This window comes from Aotus nancymaae, unplaced genomic scaffold, assembly GCF_030222135.1.
Source record: "Aotus nancymaae isolate 86718 unplaced genomic scaffold, 86718_ANA_hifiasm-v0.15.2.pri h1tg000016l, whole genome shotgun sequence".
In the NCBI taxonomy this organism is placed as follows: domain Eukaryota; kingdom Metazoa; phylum Chordata; class Mammalia; order Primates; family Aotidae; genus Aotus; species Aotus nancymaae.
Window position 1 is genome coordinate 48,551,146 of NW_026988428.1, and position 17,242 is coordinate 48,568,387.

The following is a 17,242-nucleotide window of genomic DNA, read 5'->3' on the forward strand; positions in this document are numbered from 1 at the left end:
TAAACCCATAAAATGGAATATTATTTGGCAATAAAAAGGAATAATGCACTGATATATGTTACACCATGGGTGAGCATTGAAAACATTAGAATGAACCCAGGTGAAAGAAGCCACGCCAGAAATGCCATATCTTGTACGATTCCATTTATGCGAAATGTTGAGAATAAGCAAGTCTAGAGACAGAAAGTAGCTTAGTGGTTGCCAGGGTCTGGGGGGAGAGGAGAAGGAGGAGTGACTGCTGATAGGTACTGGCTTTCTTTTGGAGATGATAACACGTTCTATAATTTAATACAGGTGATGGCTACACAACCTTGGGAATAACCTGAATAGTACATTTTAAAATGTTAAGTTTTATATGATTGTGAGTTATATATTAATTAAAAAATAAGAACACATAATTCAACTATACTTTTTTTGTTTCTATACTTTTAGAGGCACTTTTCAACTCAGGACCCATTTCCATATTTTCTTGGTAATGTGGTTCTTATGATAGAAATAGGAAACTTCCGTCAAGGATTTGGATAAAACTTGCAGTAGGGTCAATCAGGAGCTTTCCAAGACCCACATTTTTTGAGGCAGTTAGAAAAAAACAAAAGAAAAAGCCAAGAATACAAAATATTGTCTCTGCCAACAGAAGGTCCATAAACCTAAGGGCATGAAAGGAAATACTTACATAAAGGAAAATGAGTCTATGAACAAAGATTCATAACCATGAACCAATTAAGTGTACAGAGTCTGAAGTAAGTACAGGGGAAAACTGAGAGCAGTTAGTTCAGAGATATCTTTATCTAGGAGGGGTAATTAATAAGAATAGAAACCACACTGAGATAATTAATTACATGTTCTATGGAAACTTTAGAGGTATTTCATTTGAACCCTATAAAAAAAGGGTTACTTCATCCACTACTCATTAAGGTACAAAAACCCACGAATAAATTAGAGGTTGAAAGTTCAAACAGGAACTTAGTCTTATTCAACTTTCTACTACAATTTCGGAAACTATGATTATATCAAACAGTGGTGTTTTACAGATACAGCTGGAAATGAAAGACAGACCAAGTTTCCCTCAACACACATCAAGAAAGGTAGGGACACAGGACCCTTAGCAGACAGGTTCACCTTCCTTTTGCTCTTTCTTGAGCATGTGCTTTGGTGCTATCTGATCTTCTGGATTGTGAGGCAATCTAGGAGGGAGTTATCACATTTCTGAGTGAAACAGAAAGCCTACATGACTTGCTGAGAGCTACATGGCTGGTCAGTGGCAGAGCCTGGACAAGCTGTTTGGAATATTGATTCCCAAAACAATGATAAGCTACCACATTTTGCCCTTACATTGTTAACTTTTGCATATTGAAGTATGACAAACATATAGTAAAGGCATAATGTGCACCAATCTTAAGTTTACAGTTCAGATGTTTTTATTTACATAAACAAATGTGTGACACTTCACCAATCAGGATACTTAGCATCCCATAAAATTCCTTTTGATCCTATTGTGATTCTCATTTCCACCTTCATCCATTAGTTTTGCCTGCTCTTTAACTTCAAAAAGATGCAATAGATAATTTTTTGTATCTGGCTACTTTCACTTAGTATCTGTGTGGTTTGTGGTTCATTCATGTTGCTTTGTGTGCTATTATTTCATTCTTTTTTACTGCTGTGCGCCTTTTTTCTTGGGTCTACCTTTTTCTCTTAGATGGGTTATTAGGCTCAGTCTAGGATATGTGGCAGTGAGTGGCAGGGGAAACAGGTAGGTAGGTGAACAGATCCCAGCTGTCCCAGAGCTCTGATCTACATTTCAAGTCTGAAGCTATGGGTTCCATATAACAAGGAAGGGAGAAAATTATTAACAGAAAACAATGCAACATACTGCATAATCCAAACCCATACATAACTGAGTCAGAGAGCATTTCTTCTGAGTCCTCAGAGGTGAGCTGTGTCACTCTTTGCCCCACCTTTGGCCAAAATGCATGGTAGCTGAATCTAGCAAAAAGAAATCACTGGGCTAAGACCTTAGACAAGCTGTTCATTCTCTCTGGGCTTCCGACTCCTCCTTGATAAAATGAAGGAGTTAGATTGGGTTCTTAAGGACCCCCAAATCAAAAGAAGGCAGAAAGTCAATACTCACTTATTTCACACTGCTCTCCCTCTAGTCCTGGAGGGCAAATACATTTTCCAGGGTAGAAACAGGTCCCTCCATTAAAGCAGGTGGTTGAGCAGTTTGCTGTTAGAATGAGTAACAAGGGTATTACATAAAGCAGTAGGTAAATCTAACACAAATTTCACTTAAAGTGAGGTGCTGTGTTTTAGGCATCTGCTACTTGCCCATTTCCTGACTTAATAAAGTAAGCTGCTTTACAAATACAAAAACTGTTACCAATTGCTTGCCTGGGTGCAGACTCTAGAACATAATAGGAGACCACACACATTGTATACTACCCACCCATAGGAGTTTCCATCTTAGGGAAGAATGGCACAGTCAAAAATTAACTTACTAATTTTCTTTTTTTTTTCATTTTAAAGAAATAAATAATTTTATTAAAAAATAATTAAATTTCAAGTATTTCTAGGTACTGCCAACACATTAATGTATAACTGAATGACTCTAGAAGACTAAATATGAATGATGACAGTTGATTTTTTAAAAATCCAGATTATTTGGACAGTCATTTTAAAATTCTTATACTACTTTTTATTTTTTCCTTTTTAAAAATTTATTTATTATACTTTAAGTTCTGGGGCACTTGTACAGATCATGCGAGTTTGTATGGCCTTAAAAGGAGAAGAATGGTATAAACCTAAGGATATTTTTTTGTAAACATCAGTTTGGAGGATAAAGGAAGAGTAAAAAAGAGAAGACTTACTATAATGCTGATGAATTTGTAGTAACTGCAGCCACCAAGTGTAACTGAATACCCAAAGCTAATAGATTTTATCATATACGTAAGAAAAATTCAGGAACCCATATTAACTTAAATACTAGATTTCTTCTTATTGGACATCAGTATTTTATCTTTGTGATGTGTTCTACTAGTCATTTTTTTTTTTTACTGTACTTTAAGTACAATAGGAGGAAGAAGCAGAATCACTAGTCACTGGACTACTAGATAAAAATATGGCCTTTATACAGACTCTGGAACATTCCACATCAAGGGTTATATAATCTCTTGTGTATTAAAACAAAAAAACACTGTAGTCAAAAATTTCAACTTAAATAAAAATATAATTATGGAAAAAAACAAATGGAATTAGTATTCGTGACTATAATGTCATAAAATTATTGCAGATTGTCTCATTGCTAGCTATGTGATTAACAGTTGTATGAATTTTGTATGCAGTTTATTTTACATCAAATGTGAAAAATAAACTACAAAGTTTGTAGTTCATAATAAAAAAGAGAGAGAGAGAATTACTTTGGAATAGATAAAAAGAAGTTAAAACTATCAGGACCTGACAAAGAAAAAAGCAACTTTTTTTCAGGACAAGATGAACAGAGATTTATCTTAATGGGATTGTTTTGTTTTGTTTTTTAAATAGACTTTTATGACTTTTGGAGAAAAGAGTAATTGTATTCAGAAAAAGACTGTGGGCCCGGGTGAGATCCCATAGGTAGGATTGTGACCACAGCATGGGCCAGAGAATGATGAAGTTGGCTGTATCATGGTGGGAGCCCAATAACCAGATTATTCAGGTAGTCATCATACTTTGTGATTCATCCTAAACTCTCTCTCATAGTGTCAATTTCTGGAATTTCACTGCTCACTGGCACCTAAAATAGAGGGAGGGTGGAGAAATGGGGAGAGGAAGAGAGGAAATATCTAAAAATAGACAAGTTGGCTCATTCTATAAAGGAAATTAAAATGAGAGCTTGGATTTTTAGCAATTGCAGTTATATGACCTATTTGTTCTTGTTTCATATGAAGTTGGCCAAAGTTGGCTATAGATGAACAAAAGCTAAAGTAAGCTCCCGGTAGGAAAATCAGAAAAGAAATCCAAAAGTTCTAAGTGTATGTTTTCTTTGTGGGAAAAAAAAAGTCCACAAAGTAAAACATTCTATGAATATCATGCTTCTTAAATGACAAATTGTGTTTAAAATCACAAAGATCTCCCAGTTTAAGGCAGTGCTGTGGGCAAAATCAAAACTTTTTTTAAAAACAAAAAACCAAAAAACAGACAGGGTCTTGCTCAGTCTCCCAGGCTGGAGTGCAGTGGCACAATTATAGCTCATTGCCGCCATAACCCCTGCGCTTAAGGGATCTTCCTGCCTCAGCCTCCCGGATGGCTGGGACTAAGGTGTACACTACCATGCCTGGTTAATTTTTGAATTTTTTTGTACAGATGGAGTCTCGCTACATCACCCAGGCAGGTCACAAAAAAATCAAACCTCTTAACGTGGAAGGGAGCTGCAGCATTTTGGTATAGGATTTAGGAGTTAGGAGAACCAGCTCTTGGGGCCTCTTCTTTGCTGCAGTATTGCTAAGGCTGGGCATTTGTTTTGGTGTGTCCTGTCTCCTCACTTCTGCTTCTCTGGGAGATAAAAGGAAACGATGAGATCAGTGCCTTGAAAAACTTTGGGATCAGTGCCCACTTGGCCCGTGTCCCATGGGCACTGCCTGATTACTGATGCGTAGAATGCAATGAACCTGGTAGCTTCATAGAAAGTTGTAGAATTGGGCAAAGCTGGTTATATAATTTGGCCACACTCTTAGTACTTGTATATGAGTATATTGTCATGAGCAAGCTTCTCTACATCTCTGTCGTTCAATGATTCTCGATTAGAAAAACAAGCAGCTAGAGACATGAAGTATCTTTCTCTGGGGTTGAGATCCCATTGGCCAATGCTAAACTCCTTAGGTCCTAAAGGTTGTGATGTCCCAACAGCCAATGAAAGTTATTCTTTAATATTTGTTCAAATATACAGTGCTAAAGTCTAATGCCATAGTGGTAATTAAATCATTTTTCAGAGCCTCCCCATATTCCCTCCTGGAGAATAAAAGCATCCTTTTGTTGAGGTAGAATTTTTTTTTTTAATATTCCCAGATCTCCAGTGAGACCAAGTGGAATTTTAACAGATTTTCTAAAAGGATAAAAAAAGTTACTGGAGTCTGATAAGTAGGAAAATCTTTCATTTGAAAGATAAAATGTTACAAAATGTAAAATGTACTGGAATACAGACAGATATATTATTTTAACAGACCATGTGGTGTTTGTGACACTATAGCACTAGAAAAACATTGCAATTGATGCTCCGTGATGCAAACCACACCAACAATGGCCACACCTACATAAGAAGGTCTCACAAATGGTCTTTTTAAACCTGTGAATACATGAGTTCTTCAACCAAATCTCTAGAGGCTTTGCTTTGTTTATTAATAGTTTTGAGACAATAATAGGTTAATTCTCGGCTGGGCACAGCGGCTTATGCCTATAATCCCAGCACTTTGGGAGGCTGAGGTGGTTGGATCATGAGGTCAAGAGTTCGAGACTAGCCTGGCCAACATAGTGAAACCCTGTCTCTACTAAAAATACAAAAATTAGCCGGGCACAGTGGCATGCACCTGTAGTCCTAGCTAGTTGGGAGGCTGAGGCAGGAGAATTGTGGAGAATCTCCACCCAGGAGGTGGAGATTGTGATGAACTGAGATTGCACCACTGCACTCCAGCCTAGGCAACAGAGCGAGACTCCACCTCAAAAAAAAAAGTAGTTCTGCTCTAGAATGCCTAGTTTTGACATAGCAGAGATACTGAATGCTAAATTTAACAAATAAAAAGATTCATAGTAATTAATTTTACTCACTGGCTATTATTAGGGTCATTAGTGCTTAATCTTTATGAAAATACATTTTAAAAAATGGTTTTTAATCCAATGCTATGGTTTTAAAAGACTACTTTAAAAAAGGTAGAAATGTTTTCACATATTATCTCAATATAGTTATTACATATAGCTCAGGGGTGAGGAACAGGAGGGTCAATGGCTTAATTCCAAGTCTAGAGATAGAAAAACCATGATCCACAGAGAGATCAAGTTACCTGCCCAGGTTCAGAGTCACTTGTGGAAGAACTGAGGCCTGAATTAGGTAGCCTGGGTGGCAACATGGTATAGTGCAGGATATGAATTTGGGTCAACCTACTCAAGTTCCATAAACCTCACTTTGCTTATCTAGGAATGAGAGGGATACTACTTTACATAGCTCAAAAGGTGTATAGAGTAAAATCACACAACTCTATGAAAGTACTTTGTACATCATAAAAGAGTAAACAATCATAAATTATTCTGACTCATACTGAAGGCTCTTTCCTTTAGCTTTATTTAAAAAAACAAAAAATGGCTTATGGCAATCTTACTTGGTACTGAGTGATTACTAAAAAGACACTTTTTAAGAATAAAATTTATCCTAACATATATGTTTATTAACAAAAAACAATTCTCTATTCATACAATTAACATTTTTAACACAAAGATAACTTCAATAAATATAGAAATTTCACAGTATAGTCTTTGTTTTCCACTTAAAAGATGTGAACTGGGTAAAACAGACAGGTATCTTGTAAAGAGTATGAATCATTCAGCAATTTTAGGGCCAGGTTTGAATCCACTTCCTGAGAATAAAATCTGGCTGTGTTGCTGCAATGAAGGAAGAACCAGATCTCTCTGGGATGTGATTTGTGAGCAAAGTATTGAATTGGGAGTCAGTAAACTTCTAGGTCAGGCAATGTAGAGCAGGTTGTTTAATTTTAGCCTTAGAAGCTCACCCATGAAACTGATTTAGGACATACCAAAATTCCATGTGGCATAGACCACTAATTGTTCATAAAAATTTGCACTCCCCTCACATAATATGAGATGTCAGTGGGAGACAGCTGTCCAGCCAAGGGCAACATTTCTTCTGCCTGAATCCAGGTAGGACCATGAGGTTAATTCCTACCTATGGAATAGGTGTGGAAGTTTTGCGGGTTACTTCTGGGCCAGGGCTTTTAAATTTTTTAATTAATTAATTTATTTTTAGCAGTGCTTACTTCAATTCTTCTCGGCCTATTGGCTGGATCTAGAGAGTTGCAAAGCTCTAGGCAGGACCACAAATAGATGGTGCTTGGACCCCTGAGTCACTGCATAGAGAAGAGCTGCCCTGCCCACTGGCCAGGCAAAATGCACTGGAGCATTCTGTGAATGAAAATAAACTTTTGCTATTATGCTACACTAAAATTGGGATTTCAGTTACTATAGCAGCCATCTTTACCCTAAGCCATACATTCTATTTACAGAGCTGTTATAAAGAGTGAGGAATATTAAGTAACTTATTCTAATCAAACATTTTAAAAGTAAAAATAACTTTGTTCTTAAAAAGAAACTGTTACCTTTATCACAATTCACTCCATAGAATCCAGGTGGGCAGATGCAGAAACCAGGAGTCACACAAAGTCCACCATTCATACATCGTGGTGTACAAAGGGCTTATAGGGAGAGAGAACCCTGATTAAGGCCAAATAGTATTTTGGAGCAGGACCATTTTGAAATGTCAATAATACAATAGGTCTACATTTTCAAGCTTTGTGGTTGACTCTAAAATGATTACTCTTCAGAAATACAAGTTTGCTATATTAATATTATTTTTGTGGTATAAATCAGGCTATTTTTCAATTTCTCAGTCAATTTCTTAGAGATGACTTTTGGATTGGTTCCATTTGAATAGTTGAATAAATTTTCCCCAGAATCATTTTGATTAAGAGGTGGTCTTCTTAAAACTGTAAATAGGCCGGGTGCGGTGGCTCAAGCCTGTAATCCCAGCACTTTGGGAGGCCGAGGCGGGTGGATCCCGAGGTCAAGAGATCGAGACCATCCTGGTCAACATGGTGAAACCCCGTCTCTACTAATACAAAAAATTAGCTGGGCATGGTGGCGCGTGCCTGTAATCCCAGCTACTCAGGAGGCTGAGGCAGGAGAATTGCCTGAACCCAGGTTGCGGTGAGCCAAGATCGCACCATTGCACTCCAGCCTGGGTAACAAGAGCGAAACTCCGTCTCAAAAAAAAAAAAAAAAAACTGTAAATATTTTCACTCTGCCTCTTTTCCTTAATCTTCTAAGATAAATGCAAAGAAGAAAAATAAGAAAGTATTCTTCTGCCTTACCTATTTTAAAATTATTTTTTAACTTTCTCTTACAGGATATTCTTATTTCTTAAAGATAAAAAATATTTTGCTTACTCTAGTCAGATAAGCCCTTAGTATGTAAGCATCTTATGATTAATATTCATTTTCTTGCTTATCTCTTTTTTCATGTATTTTTTAAAATGTATTTCCCTGAAATAGATGTACTTACTACACAAATTCTTTTCTTCCCCTTTTTTGCCTTATCATAACTTCATAACTCAGATATACTCTTAGTTGTGAATCAAGCTACTTTTAATTGGAATAATATCAGGTCAGTGGTGATACTAACTTTTAAAATTCAACTTAAGTGGAGGGAAAAAAACTCAAAATTTTTATGAGATTATGCCAAAGTACAGTGACTATATTTGTGAAGGGGAACAGGTTGGGGGAGATAGCCAGGAATAGCCACAGAAAGTGGAGGCATTGTGCCAAAGTTTTCTACTTCTGTGACCAGAAAAATAATTTCAGGTGTTAAAAGTCCACATGGGGCTCCTGTGTGACATCCATGTTCATTAGGAAGCGAGCAAGGGAAGTCAGCTCTGTGTTTTACCTTTCTCACAGTGAGGTCCGTAGAACCCATCAGGACACTCGCAGATGCGTCTTTCATTACAAAAGCCTCCATTTCGGCACCCGCCTGGGCACTCGGCTTCACCAGAGAGAAACAAAGCTTATATAGACACCCTTGAATTCATGTTGGGTGAATCACAGCCAGCGTGAGACATTAGCGTTCATTTCTGTTCCAGCCCACCAGTTAATCATATTGATCAAATACCAATACTTCCAACTCATTCCCTTAATACTACTTGAATTTCACTAAATCTGCTGCAGAGTTAAGATTTTGCCTCTGTTATTTCCAACAGTAGGAGGCTCATGGAAGAAGGTAAGGCAAATTTTATTCTGGCTTCATCTCCTCCTACGGATCTACTGTACCTTGTTAAATTCACACTGCAATTGAATGAATGGTATTGCCTTTCCCCTTTCAGAGGGTAGGATGACTTTTGGGTACATCTTTAGAGCACTGAAAGGCTCCAGAGTTTAAACTCTGAGCTAGAACAGTTTGTATGAGGTTGCGAACAGAGCCAGGCCTTTATGCTTAAATGGGCATCTGGGGTGTGATGGGAAGGTACTGAGTGAGGCCTTCACCATGTAGGGATCACTGGCGTGAGGTGGCACCCTGTCCTCCATGGATGTGAGCAGCATCAGACTTTCGTCGGGAGTTATATTAGTGTTGCCTTTGACAAGTTGGAAGTGCTGGTTATGATGAGCCACCTTGCTGTGAGCAAACTGAGCAAGGAAAGGGGAAATTCATGACCACCGGTGAGATACACTGGGACTCCCAGTGATTGTGCTGGAGGAGTGGAGAGAGAGGAAGAAAAGAGGTTTTGAAAAGGTTCCTATTCCTAATATTATAAGTGGGGTAAAGGTCAGACAAAGTCTATCTTAGTACTCTTACTAAATCCTGTGTTTATCATCTCCTTCCATTGCTGTAGTTATACAGCCATAATCCAAAAAAAAGTGTGTTGTGTATGTGCGTGTGTGTGTGTGTGTGTGTTTGTGTGTGTGTATTTGGCCCAAATCCCTCTATAGCCCTAACAACAAGTCTTCTCTGGAATCACTATCAGTGCTTACTTTGTTGACATGTTTTAAAGAAGATTGCATTTTGAGGTGTCTGGAGAATGGTGTTGCCTTCAGAATTCATAACAATCACATTCACTTCAAATGCTGCCACCCCATCTTGTTTTCCAAGACATGGGAAACCAACTTGAACAACTAAAAGAAAAAGAGAGAAAGTATGGCGAAACAGTTAATCTAGTTTATTCTAGTTTTACATAAATCTTGGAGGGGAGTCAAAGGACAATGCAAAAATGTTCACATGTTGTTGACTTTTGGAGTAGGAACTATATTTTGAGCATCTGCCCTCCACAGAAGTTGGGGATCATGCCAGGTGAAGAAACAACGACTCATTAATTTTTATTAATATGGAATTGGGGATATTCTGTTCATAGTCTGGACTTTTACTATCTTAAATATTTTCTCTGGAAATTAAAGATGCAAAGAAGAATCATAAAGTGGTTAATTATACATCAGTGTAGCATGAGAAGAACAAAAACAAAACTAAACAAAAAGTGGTTAATTGGGGGAAGAAACTGTGGCATTTTCATCAGCCTCCATAAAAGGGCTAGAAATCAGCATCTCATAATCCCTTAAATGAAGCCTAATGAGCAATATCCCACTGGTTTATGTTTACTATGTGTATGTGAAAGTGACAAAATACCTTCTTTGAAAATATTTTGCAACTCAGACTAGAGTCCAATCATTGAACTGAATTAATGAAGTTAATATTTTCTCAGGCTGTTTGTTAATAAGAAATGTCCATATCTCAGGCATCTAGAAGAGAGTTTGATGTAATAAAATAATCTCATCATATCTAATGGTTATGTACCTAAAGAGAAGCGTCTCTTTCTTGTGAGTCTAATGATCACTCAGCTTGTGCAAGTGTTGACAATGAAGTCACAGAGCAGGGATTGGGAACTGAAGACATTGCTGTACAAAGAGGGAAGAAGGACACCCATTGTGGGATACCCACGAGCCATTCAGTAAAAATGGGGCAAATCAGACATGATCATTGGCTGAGAAGCTGATTATGTATATTTCCAACATCCACTGGGTTATTATAACTTATCCACTGGCCAAGACTGATCTAGCAGATCCACCAGATTCTTGTTCTTCCTTGTGAATATAAGGAAATATTGTTAATGGGTATGCATGTGAATTTTTACTTCATTTTATTTCTGCATTGCAGATTATGGTTTCTGCCAAGCTTGTGCAAATTGTATCAAGCTAAAACAAATCCTTTCCTTTTAGAGTATCAATAAACTTTCTCCATATGTTTATAGGAAGAAATAAGCTGGAAATTGGTCTGCCCTTTTCTGTAAAGCATTGCATGCTTTTGGCAAGCAAAAACTCCTTTTAAAGCTCTGGCATTGTCAGTGTTCATTGCTATGCCATTCTCAAAATTACATGGACTTCCATTTCCAGTTCCCCTGAAACTTGATATTTAAACATTGCAAATCATCATTTATGATGAAAAGAAAAACACAGGCACTTTAACAGAAATAAAAAGAAAAATAAAAAAAAATTAGCCGGGCGCGGTGGCTCACGCCTGTAATCCCAGCACTTTGGGAGGCTGAGGCGGGTGGATCACGAGGTCAAGAGATCGAGACCATCCTGGTCAACATGGTGAAACCCCGTCTCTACTAAAAATACAAAAAATTAGCTGGGCACGGTGGCGCGTGCCTGTAATCCCAGCTACTCAGGAGGCTGAGGCAGGAGAATTGCCTGAACCCAGGAGGCGGAGGTTGCGGTGAGCCGAGATCGTGCCATTGCACTCCAGCCTGGGTAACAAGAGCGAAACTCCGTCTCAAAAAAAAAAAAAAAAAAAAAAAAAAAAAATTGTGTCTAAATTTCTAAAGTAAAATTGTCCTTATTGACCTTGGCTTAATGAAATCCCATATATTAAAATGCCAATTTACAAAACATTCATGAACGGAGATTTCTATTTCAGAAAGAAGCAAAGGAATTGACAATTTCTTTAAATTGTTTGTACTTTGTTCAATTATAAAACTTTATTTACTCTACTTATGACTCTTTTACATGGACATATAGGCCAATAATTGCTTTGAGGCATAAAAAGATGGGAAAACCTGAACGGATATTTAAAGATAGACTTTTAGAATCTTCCTCACTGCATGCCATCATCCAAACTTTATTATTTTCCAGGTGTATGTTTCCTCTGAACCATATTCAGCCTCTCCTTTGCAGCTCAATTAATTATTTTCTTTTCTTTTGAGATGGAGTCTTGCTATGTTGCCCAGGCTGGACTGCAGTGGCGCGATCTTGGCTCACTGCAACCTCTGTCTTCTGGGTTCAAGTGATTCTCATGCCTCAGCCTCCTGAGTAGTTAGAATTATAGGCATGCACCACTACACCCAGCTAATTTTTGTATTTTTAATAGAGATGTGGTTTCACCATGTTGGCCAAGATGGTCTTGATCTCCTGAACTTGTGATCTGCCCGCGTCAGCCTCCCAAAGTGCTGGGATTACAGACATGAGCCACTGCACCTGGCCCACCTGCTTATTTTTAAAAGGCCCTTCAGTTTTATTTTGGCTTTCAAAATCTTGGTAGGGAAGAGAAGATGCTTATCAGTAAACTCATCTTCATTTCTGCTTGCCAGCACTATCAAATTTCAAAACACATCTTGGCTGTCTTATTAAGGATGTAGGAAATTTAGATAAGAACAATTATTAGTTCTTTTACATCTTCAGACGTTCTAAAAGACGGTTTACAAATCTGGTTAAATTATGACTACATGTCCACAAGCTCCATTGTCAGTTGTCAGGGTATGCTTCTAGAGGACTTAGAGTGCTCACATAAAAGTGTGTGGTTTGCAGCCAGGCGCAGCGGCTCATACCTGTAATCCCAGCACTTTGGGAGGCCAAGGCAGGTGCATCACTTGAGGTCAGGAGTTGGAGACTAACCTGGCTAACATAGTGAAACCCGTGTCCACTAAAAATACAAAAATTAGCTGGCATGTTGGCATACATCTGTAATCCCTGCTACTTGGGAGGCTGAGGCATAAGAGTCATTTGAGCCCAGGAGACAGAGGTTGCAGTGAGCCAAGATCGCGCCACTGCAGTCCAGCCTGGGCAACACAGTGAGACTTCATCTCAAAAATAAGAAAAGTGTATGGTTTGCTTACATAACCTTTAAGTCAATTAAAGTAAAGACATGTTCACAGAGTTCCCAGGCCTGTGGTGATGCTAGAAGATATGGCTCTATACCATTGCAGGAAATAAAATCGAGGTTGGAAAATCTAATGAAAGTTCAAAGTTTTTAAATAGAAAAACTGCAAGCAATTTTGGCAGACAACTAAAGATGTAGTATCTTTAAATCATACCATTACATTTTCTTAGTAAACCAAGAAATGATATCCCTAAACATTATTTTACTAGAATTATATTCAATTACTATTACTACTGATATGAAATATTTTCCTTCTTATATCTTTTAAAGACCTAACATACTCTAGCCTTACAATTTTTGCTAATTTTATTTGTGCTTAATAATTCCAACCCTGAAATTCAGCTTCAAGTTAAAAATGAACACATTCAAAATCCCATCAGCCCAGGTAGATAAGTTTTACCTGCATATTTCTACCTCTTTTGAAATAGAAGGCACGTAAGCGCAGTTATGATCTGAACCCTACTGCAGAATGATTTGTAAAGAACTAGGAAATAAAATTTAGAAATTAGGAGGTACCTAGCTTATGGTTTCAATTAATTATTATTATTTTCACTGGGGATATCTTGCTCTAGATCAATAAATTAATTTTTAATGTAAAAGAAGAAATTACAGAAAGATGTGATAAATCATACCATTACACTTGCCCATTCTTCAGTCTTAAAACACAAAGTAGAAATTTTAATTCCTCTTGTGCAAACCCCACTTGTCTTCCTTTCTGCTTATATAAACTTTATAAGACCATTTAGGCAATAATATTTATAATTAAACACCTTTTAGAAGTTTTCAAAGAATTTTGCTTTAAGAAAACAAAATCTGATTTTATTTAGCCACATCTCCAGTAATTGCCTTTTGTCAACCCTGTGCTCTGCCTAAACTATTTCTCTCAGTTCCCCAGATGTGTAGTGCACGTCCACAATTTCCTGACTGCACACCCAGGTGCTTGGAATGTTCTTTCTTGTATTTTCTGTCATAGTGTCCTCCCACTCAACTTTCAAGGCCAAAATTAAATAGTACTTGCTTTTTTTAGCCTTCCCTAACACCACCAACCTAAATAATTACATTTATATATTTTACAAATACCTATATATATTATTTCATTGTGGTGTAATGATTTAATTATGGTTTGCATCCTTTGCTAAGGATGAGAGTTCTCAAAGTCAAGAACTATATCTTACTTGGTTTTGTAATCTCAGCATCTAGCTTATTGTCTTTCACAAACTAGGTAACAACAGACATGATATATGTTATGGTAGACACAAGCATATACCTTTGTTGTATGCATAGGCACACACTTCCACTTCCACACGTGCACATACCCGCATATATATACAGAGACAGAAATTCACCATAGACAGTGGGAGAGGTAGAGAATAAAATACTAACAACATGCACTCAGAAAGACTCGTGCACAGAGAAAAAGAGACATCAAAGGCAGAAAAAGCAGAGACTCTGCTTCCAACGAATAAAAGGAATGTGAAAGTCATGAACTTTTGCAACAATAGGCGTTTGAGTAAAGAGCCACTGTCCCCAAAAGCTAGAAGAAGTTAGGTCAGATGTGAATTCCAGTGCAGTCTAGGTTGTATAATCTAAACAAGGTGAATTAAAACAACTCAGAAAAACTAAAGCAGATTGAATATAACTCACAGTATTGAAATACAGACTGATATGCAATTGATTGCACATCAACTAACTCTTCTACAGAAGAAAGAGGCAAATTTGTTCTAATTGCATACTGCTCCCACACACAGATGGGCATGGTGCTCAGATAGCCTCAGCCTCCAGTCAGTTGAGTCCCTGTCCTTACAACAAGGCAAGAGATGAAAAAGGCAGGCAAGAGCCCATCCTCCACACCACATGATCATGAACCACTACATCGCTAGAAATATCCAATATAAATATTCATCAGTGCTTCAAGCTGTCCTGCCAGCCATTCGTTCTCTTACCAAATAGCACAAACTCTGGGCTTAACATTCTGCTAAAAACTGGGGTCACCTATAAGAAGATGGTATCTCCAGCATGAGCACCTATTTAACACAGTGTAGACACTGTATTCCTGAAGGTCTTAGTTGAGAAACACCACTGCTCTGTTGGTTTCATGGTCAAAGAGAGTGTTCAAAGAGGCAAAGTCTTGGCTTCATGAAACTGTTTTTTGTTATACAACTCAGTAGTTTTACTGAACCACCCTGCAGTTTGTAGTTCCTGTTTTCATTCTCTTCTAATGCCAGAAGGCAGGTACTTCATAACTGTTAAAGATCAAGAGTTTTCTTTTTTTCATGCAATGTTTAGGCATATAGGAGTCATGGGATAAAAGAACAGTTTAGCAGCTTGGGGGTATAAAATAAACCTATAGAATAATGAATGCTACCTGGATGCTTAAGAGCAAAGACACGCTGATTTGGTTACCTTTTTAATAATTCAAGGTACCTTTGCCTCTTCTACTGGAAGGACTGAGTTAATGAGGCTAATGAGTGACTGCCCTGCAATGGTCTAAGAGTCCCATAAACTTCTTGCACCTGCATTTCTACAAATAAATCCTACATCTGCTTCTAAAAGACTGTGTGTGTGGTGGGGTGAGGGGGTCGTATATGCAAAGGATGTGTGAGTGTGGGTGTACGAGTCTGTGTGCACACATGGGCACATGTGCACATATCACCTGGTTCCCAAAGAAGGCTTGTTTTTAGTTTCATCTTGTTCAAAGTATCACCCACTTTTTCCTCTACATTTATTATTTACAAAGAATCTAAATTATTAGAAAATGATGTTCTATCTAAGCATGATCTATTAAAATATCCTCACATCATATGTTCAAAATCGTATGTGTCAATATCCTAAGAAGTAGAATTTCAGTAAGATTTTTTTTTTAACTAGACACAAAAAGTGAAAGAAACAGGATACAAGCATTAAATCAGAAATTAAAAGGCACAAGATTTACTAGAAGCTGAGCAGGTAGGTATAACTGGTAATTAATGTATTTTTAATGGATTATGATGAGGCTGTATTCCTTTATTAATCAGAAAAAAAGGAAAATGTATAAAACAGAAATCGAGAGATGTTAATGTACTTATTTTATTCTGACTACTTCAGAAAAAAAAGAGCAAAAATATAATCAAGAAGAATTTTATAGAAAATTATCTGTAGCCTGGTGCAGTGGCTCATGCCTGTAATCCCAACACTTTGGGAGGCCAAGGCGGGCAGATCACTTGAGGTCAGGAGTTTGAAAACAGCCTGGCTAACATGATGAAACCCTATCTCTACTGAAAATACAAATATTAGTCAGGCATGGTGGCGCGTGCCTGTAATCCCAGCTATTTGGGAGGCTGAGGCAGAAGAATTGCTTAAATCCAGGAGGTGGAGGTTGCAGTGAGCTGAGACTGTGCCATTGCACTCCAGCCTAGGCGACAGAGGGAGACTCTGTCTCAAAAAAAAAAAAAAAAAAAAAAAAAAAGAAAGAAAAGAAAGGAAAAAAAATTATTTTCTACTAAAAAGGAACACCATGTAACATGGCATGAGATTGAGTGATGACCATATTCCAAGAATTTGGTGGCTGGAGTACCTTTCTTGTCTCCACAAGGTAAAAAGCCCTACCAATGCCATCTGAGTAAAATTAGCATATCCACATCTCTGGAATAGATGCTTATGTCCTTGGGGCTACAGGTCTTGGGTGAATAAATCTTCACCCAGAACCCCAAACACATCTAGGTCAGAAACAGATCCTCTAGGGGGGCTGCTGGTCACACCTGCAACACTGTGATGATCAAAGAGAAACTCAAATTATACTCCTCCTGTCTATACCCACATTAGCACTTAGGTTGGGAAATTTGAGAAACTCTGTGTTTATTTAGTCTCCAACTCTTAGAGCACTGGAATGCAACAAGACAGATCCACTGGCAGTGGCAGATAACTGTAATTTGAAAATCGCCTTTGTAAAACTACCTGATCTCCTGATTACTTTAGAGACTTAAATTAGCTCCAAAGGAGATTTTTATTTGACATCTGATAAAAATTTTTTTCACATTCCTCTAAAAGAATAAGACTAAATTTTTTTTAAAAAAGAGAGTTATGCCATCAATGATTTTAAAACACTATAAAACTACAACTATCACAATAGTAAAATAAAGAGTAATCTCTAAACACACCCTATGTGTAGAAAAGCTTAATGTGAATTAAACAGTATATCTTGAATCAATTCAACTTCTTACATCAGAAAAGTTAATGACTCAAAAATAATTCAAGTTAGAGCCTTATTTCATACTATTCCCAAAATAAATTTTTATAAAATGCTACAAGCATG

At 37.4% G+C, this 17,242-nt stretch overlaps 1 protein-coding gene across 1 annotated transcript in view; it reads right to left on the minus strand.

The window, feature by feature from the left end:
* Window positions 1–17,242, minus strand: part of WIF1 (WNT inhibitory factor 1) — a 65,635-nt gene that overhangs the window by 9,597 nt on the left and 38,796 nt on the right. The window contains exons 4-7 of the mRNA XM_012444960.2: window positions 9,777–9,917; window positions 8,698–8,793; window positions 7,356–7,451; window positions 2,129–2,224 (exon numbers count right to left, since the gene is read on the minus strand). Of these exons, the coding sequence (XP_012300383.1) occupies window positions 2,129–2,224; window positions 7,356–7,451; window positions 8,698–8,793; window positions 9,777–9,917 (429 nt within the window). The remainder of the gene's footprint in view (window positions 1–2,128; window positions 2,225–7,355; window positions 7,452–8,697; window positions 8,794–9,776; window positions 9,918–17,242) is intronic.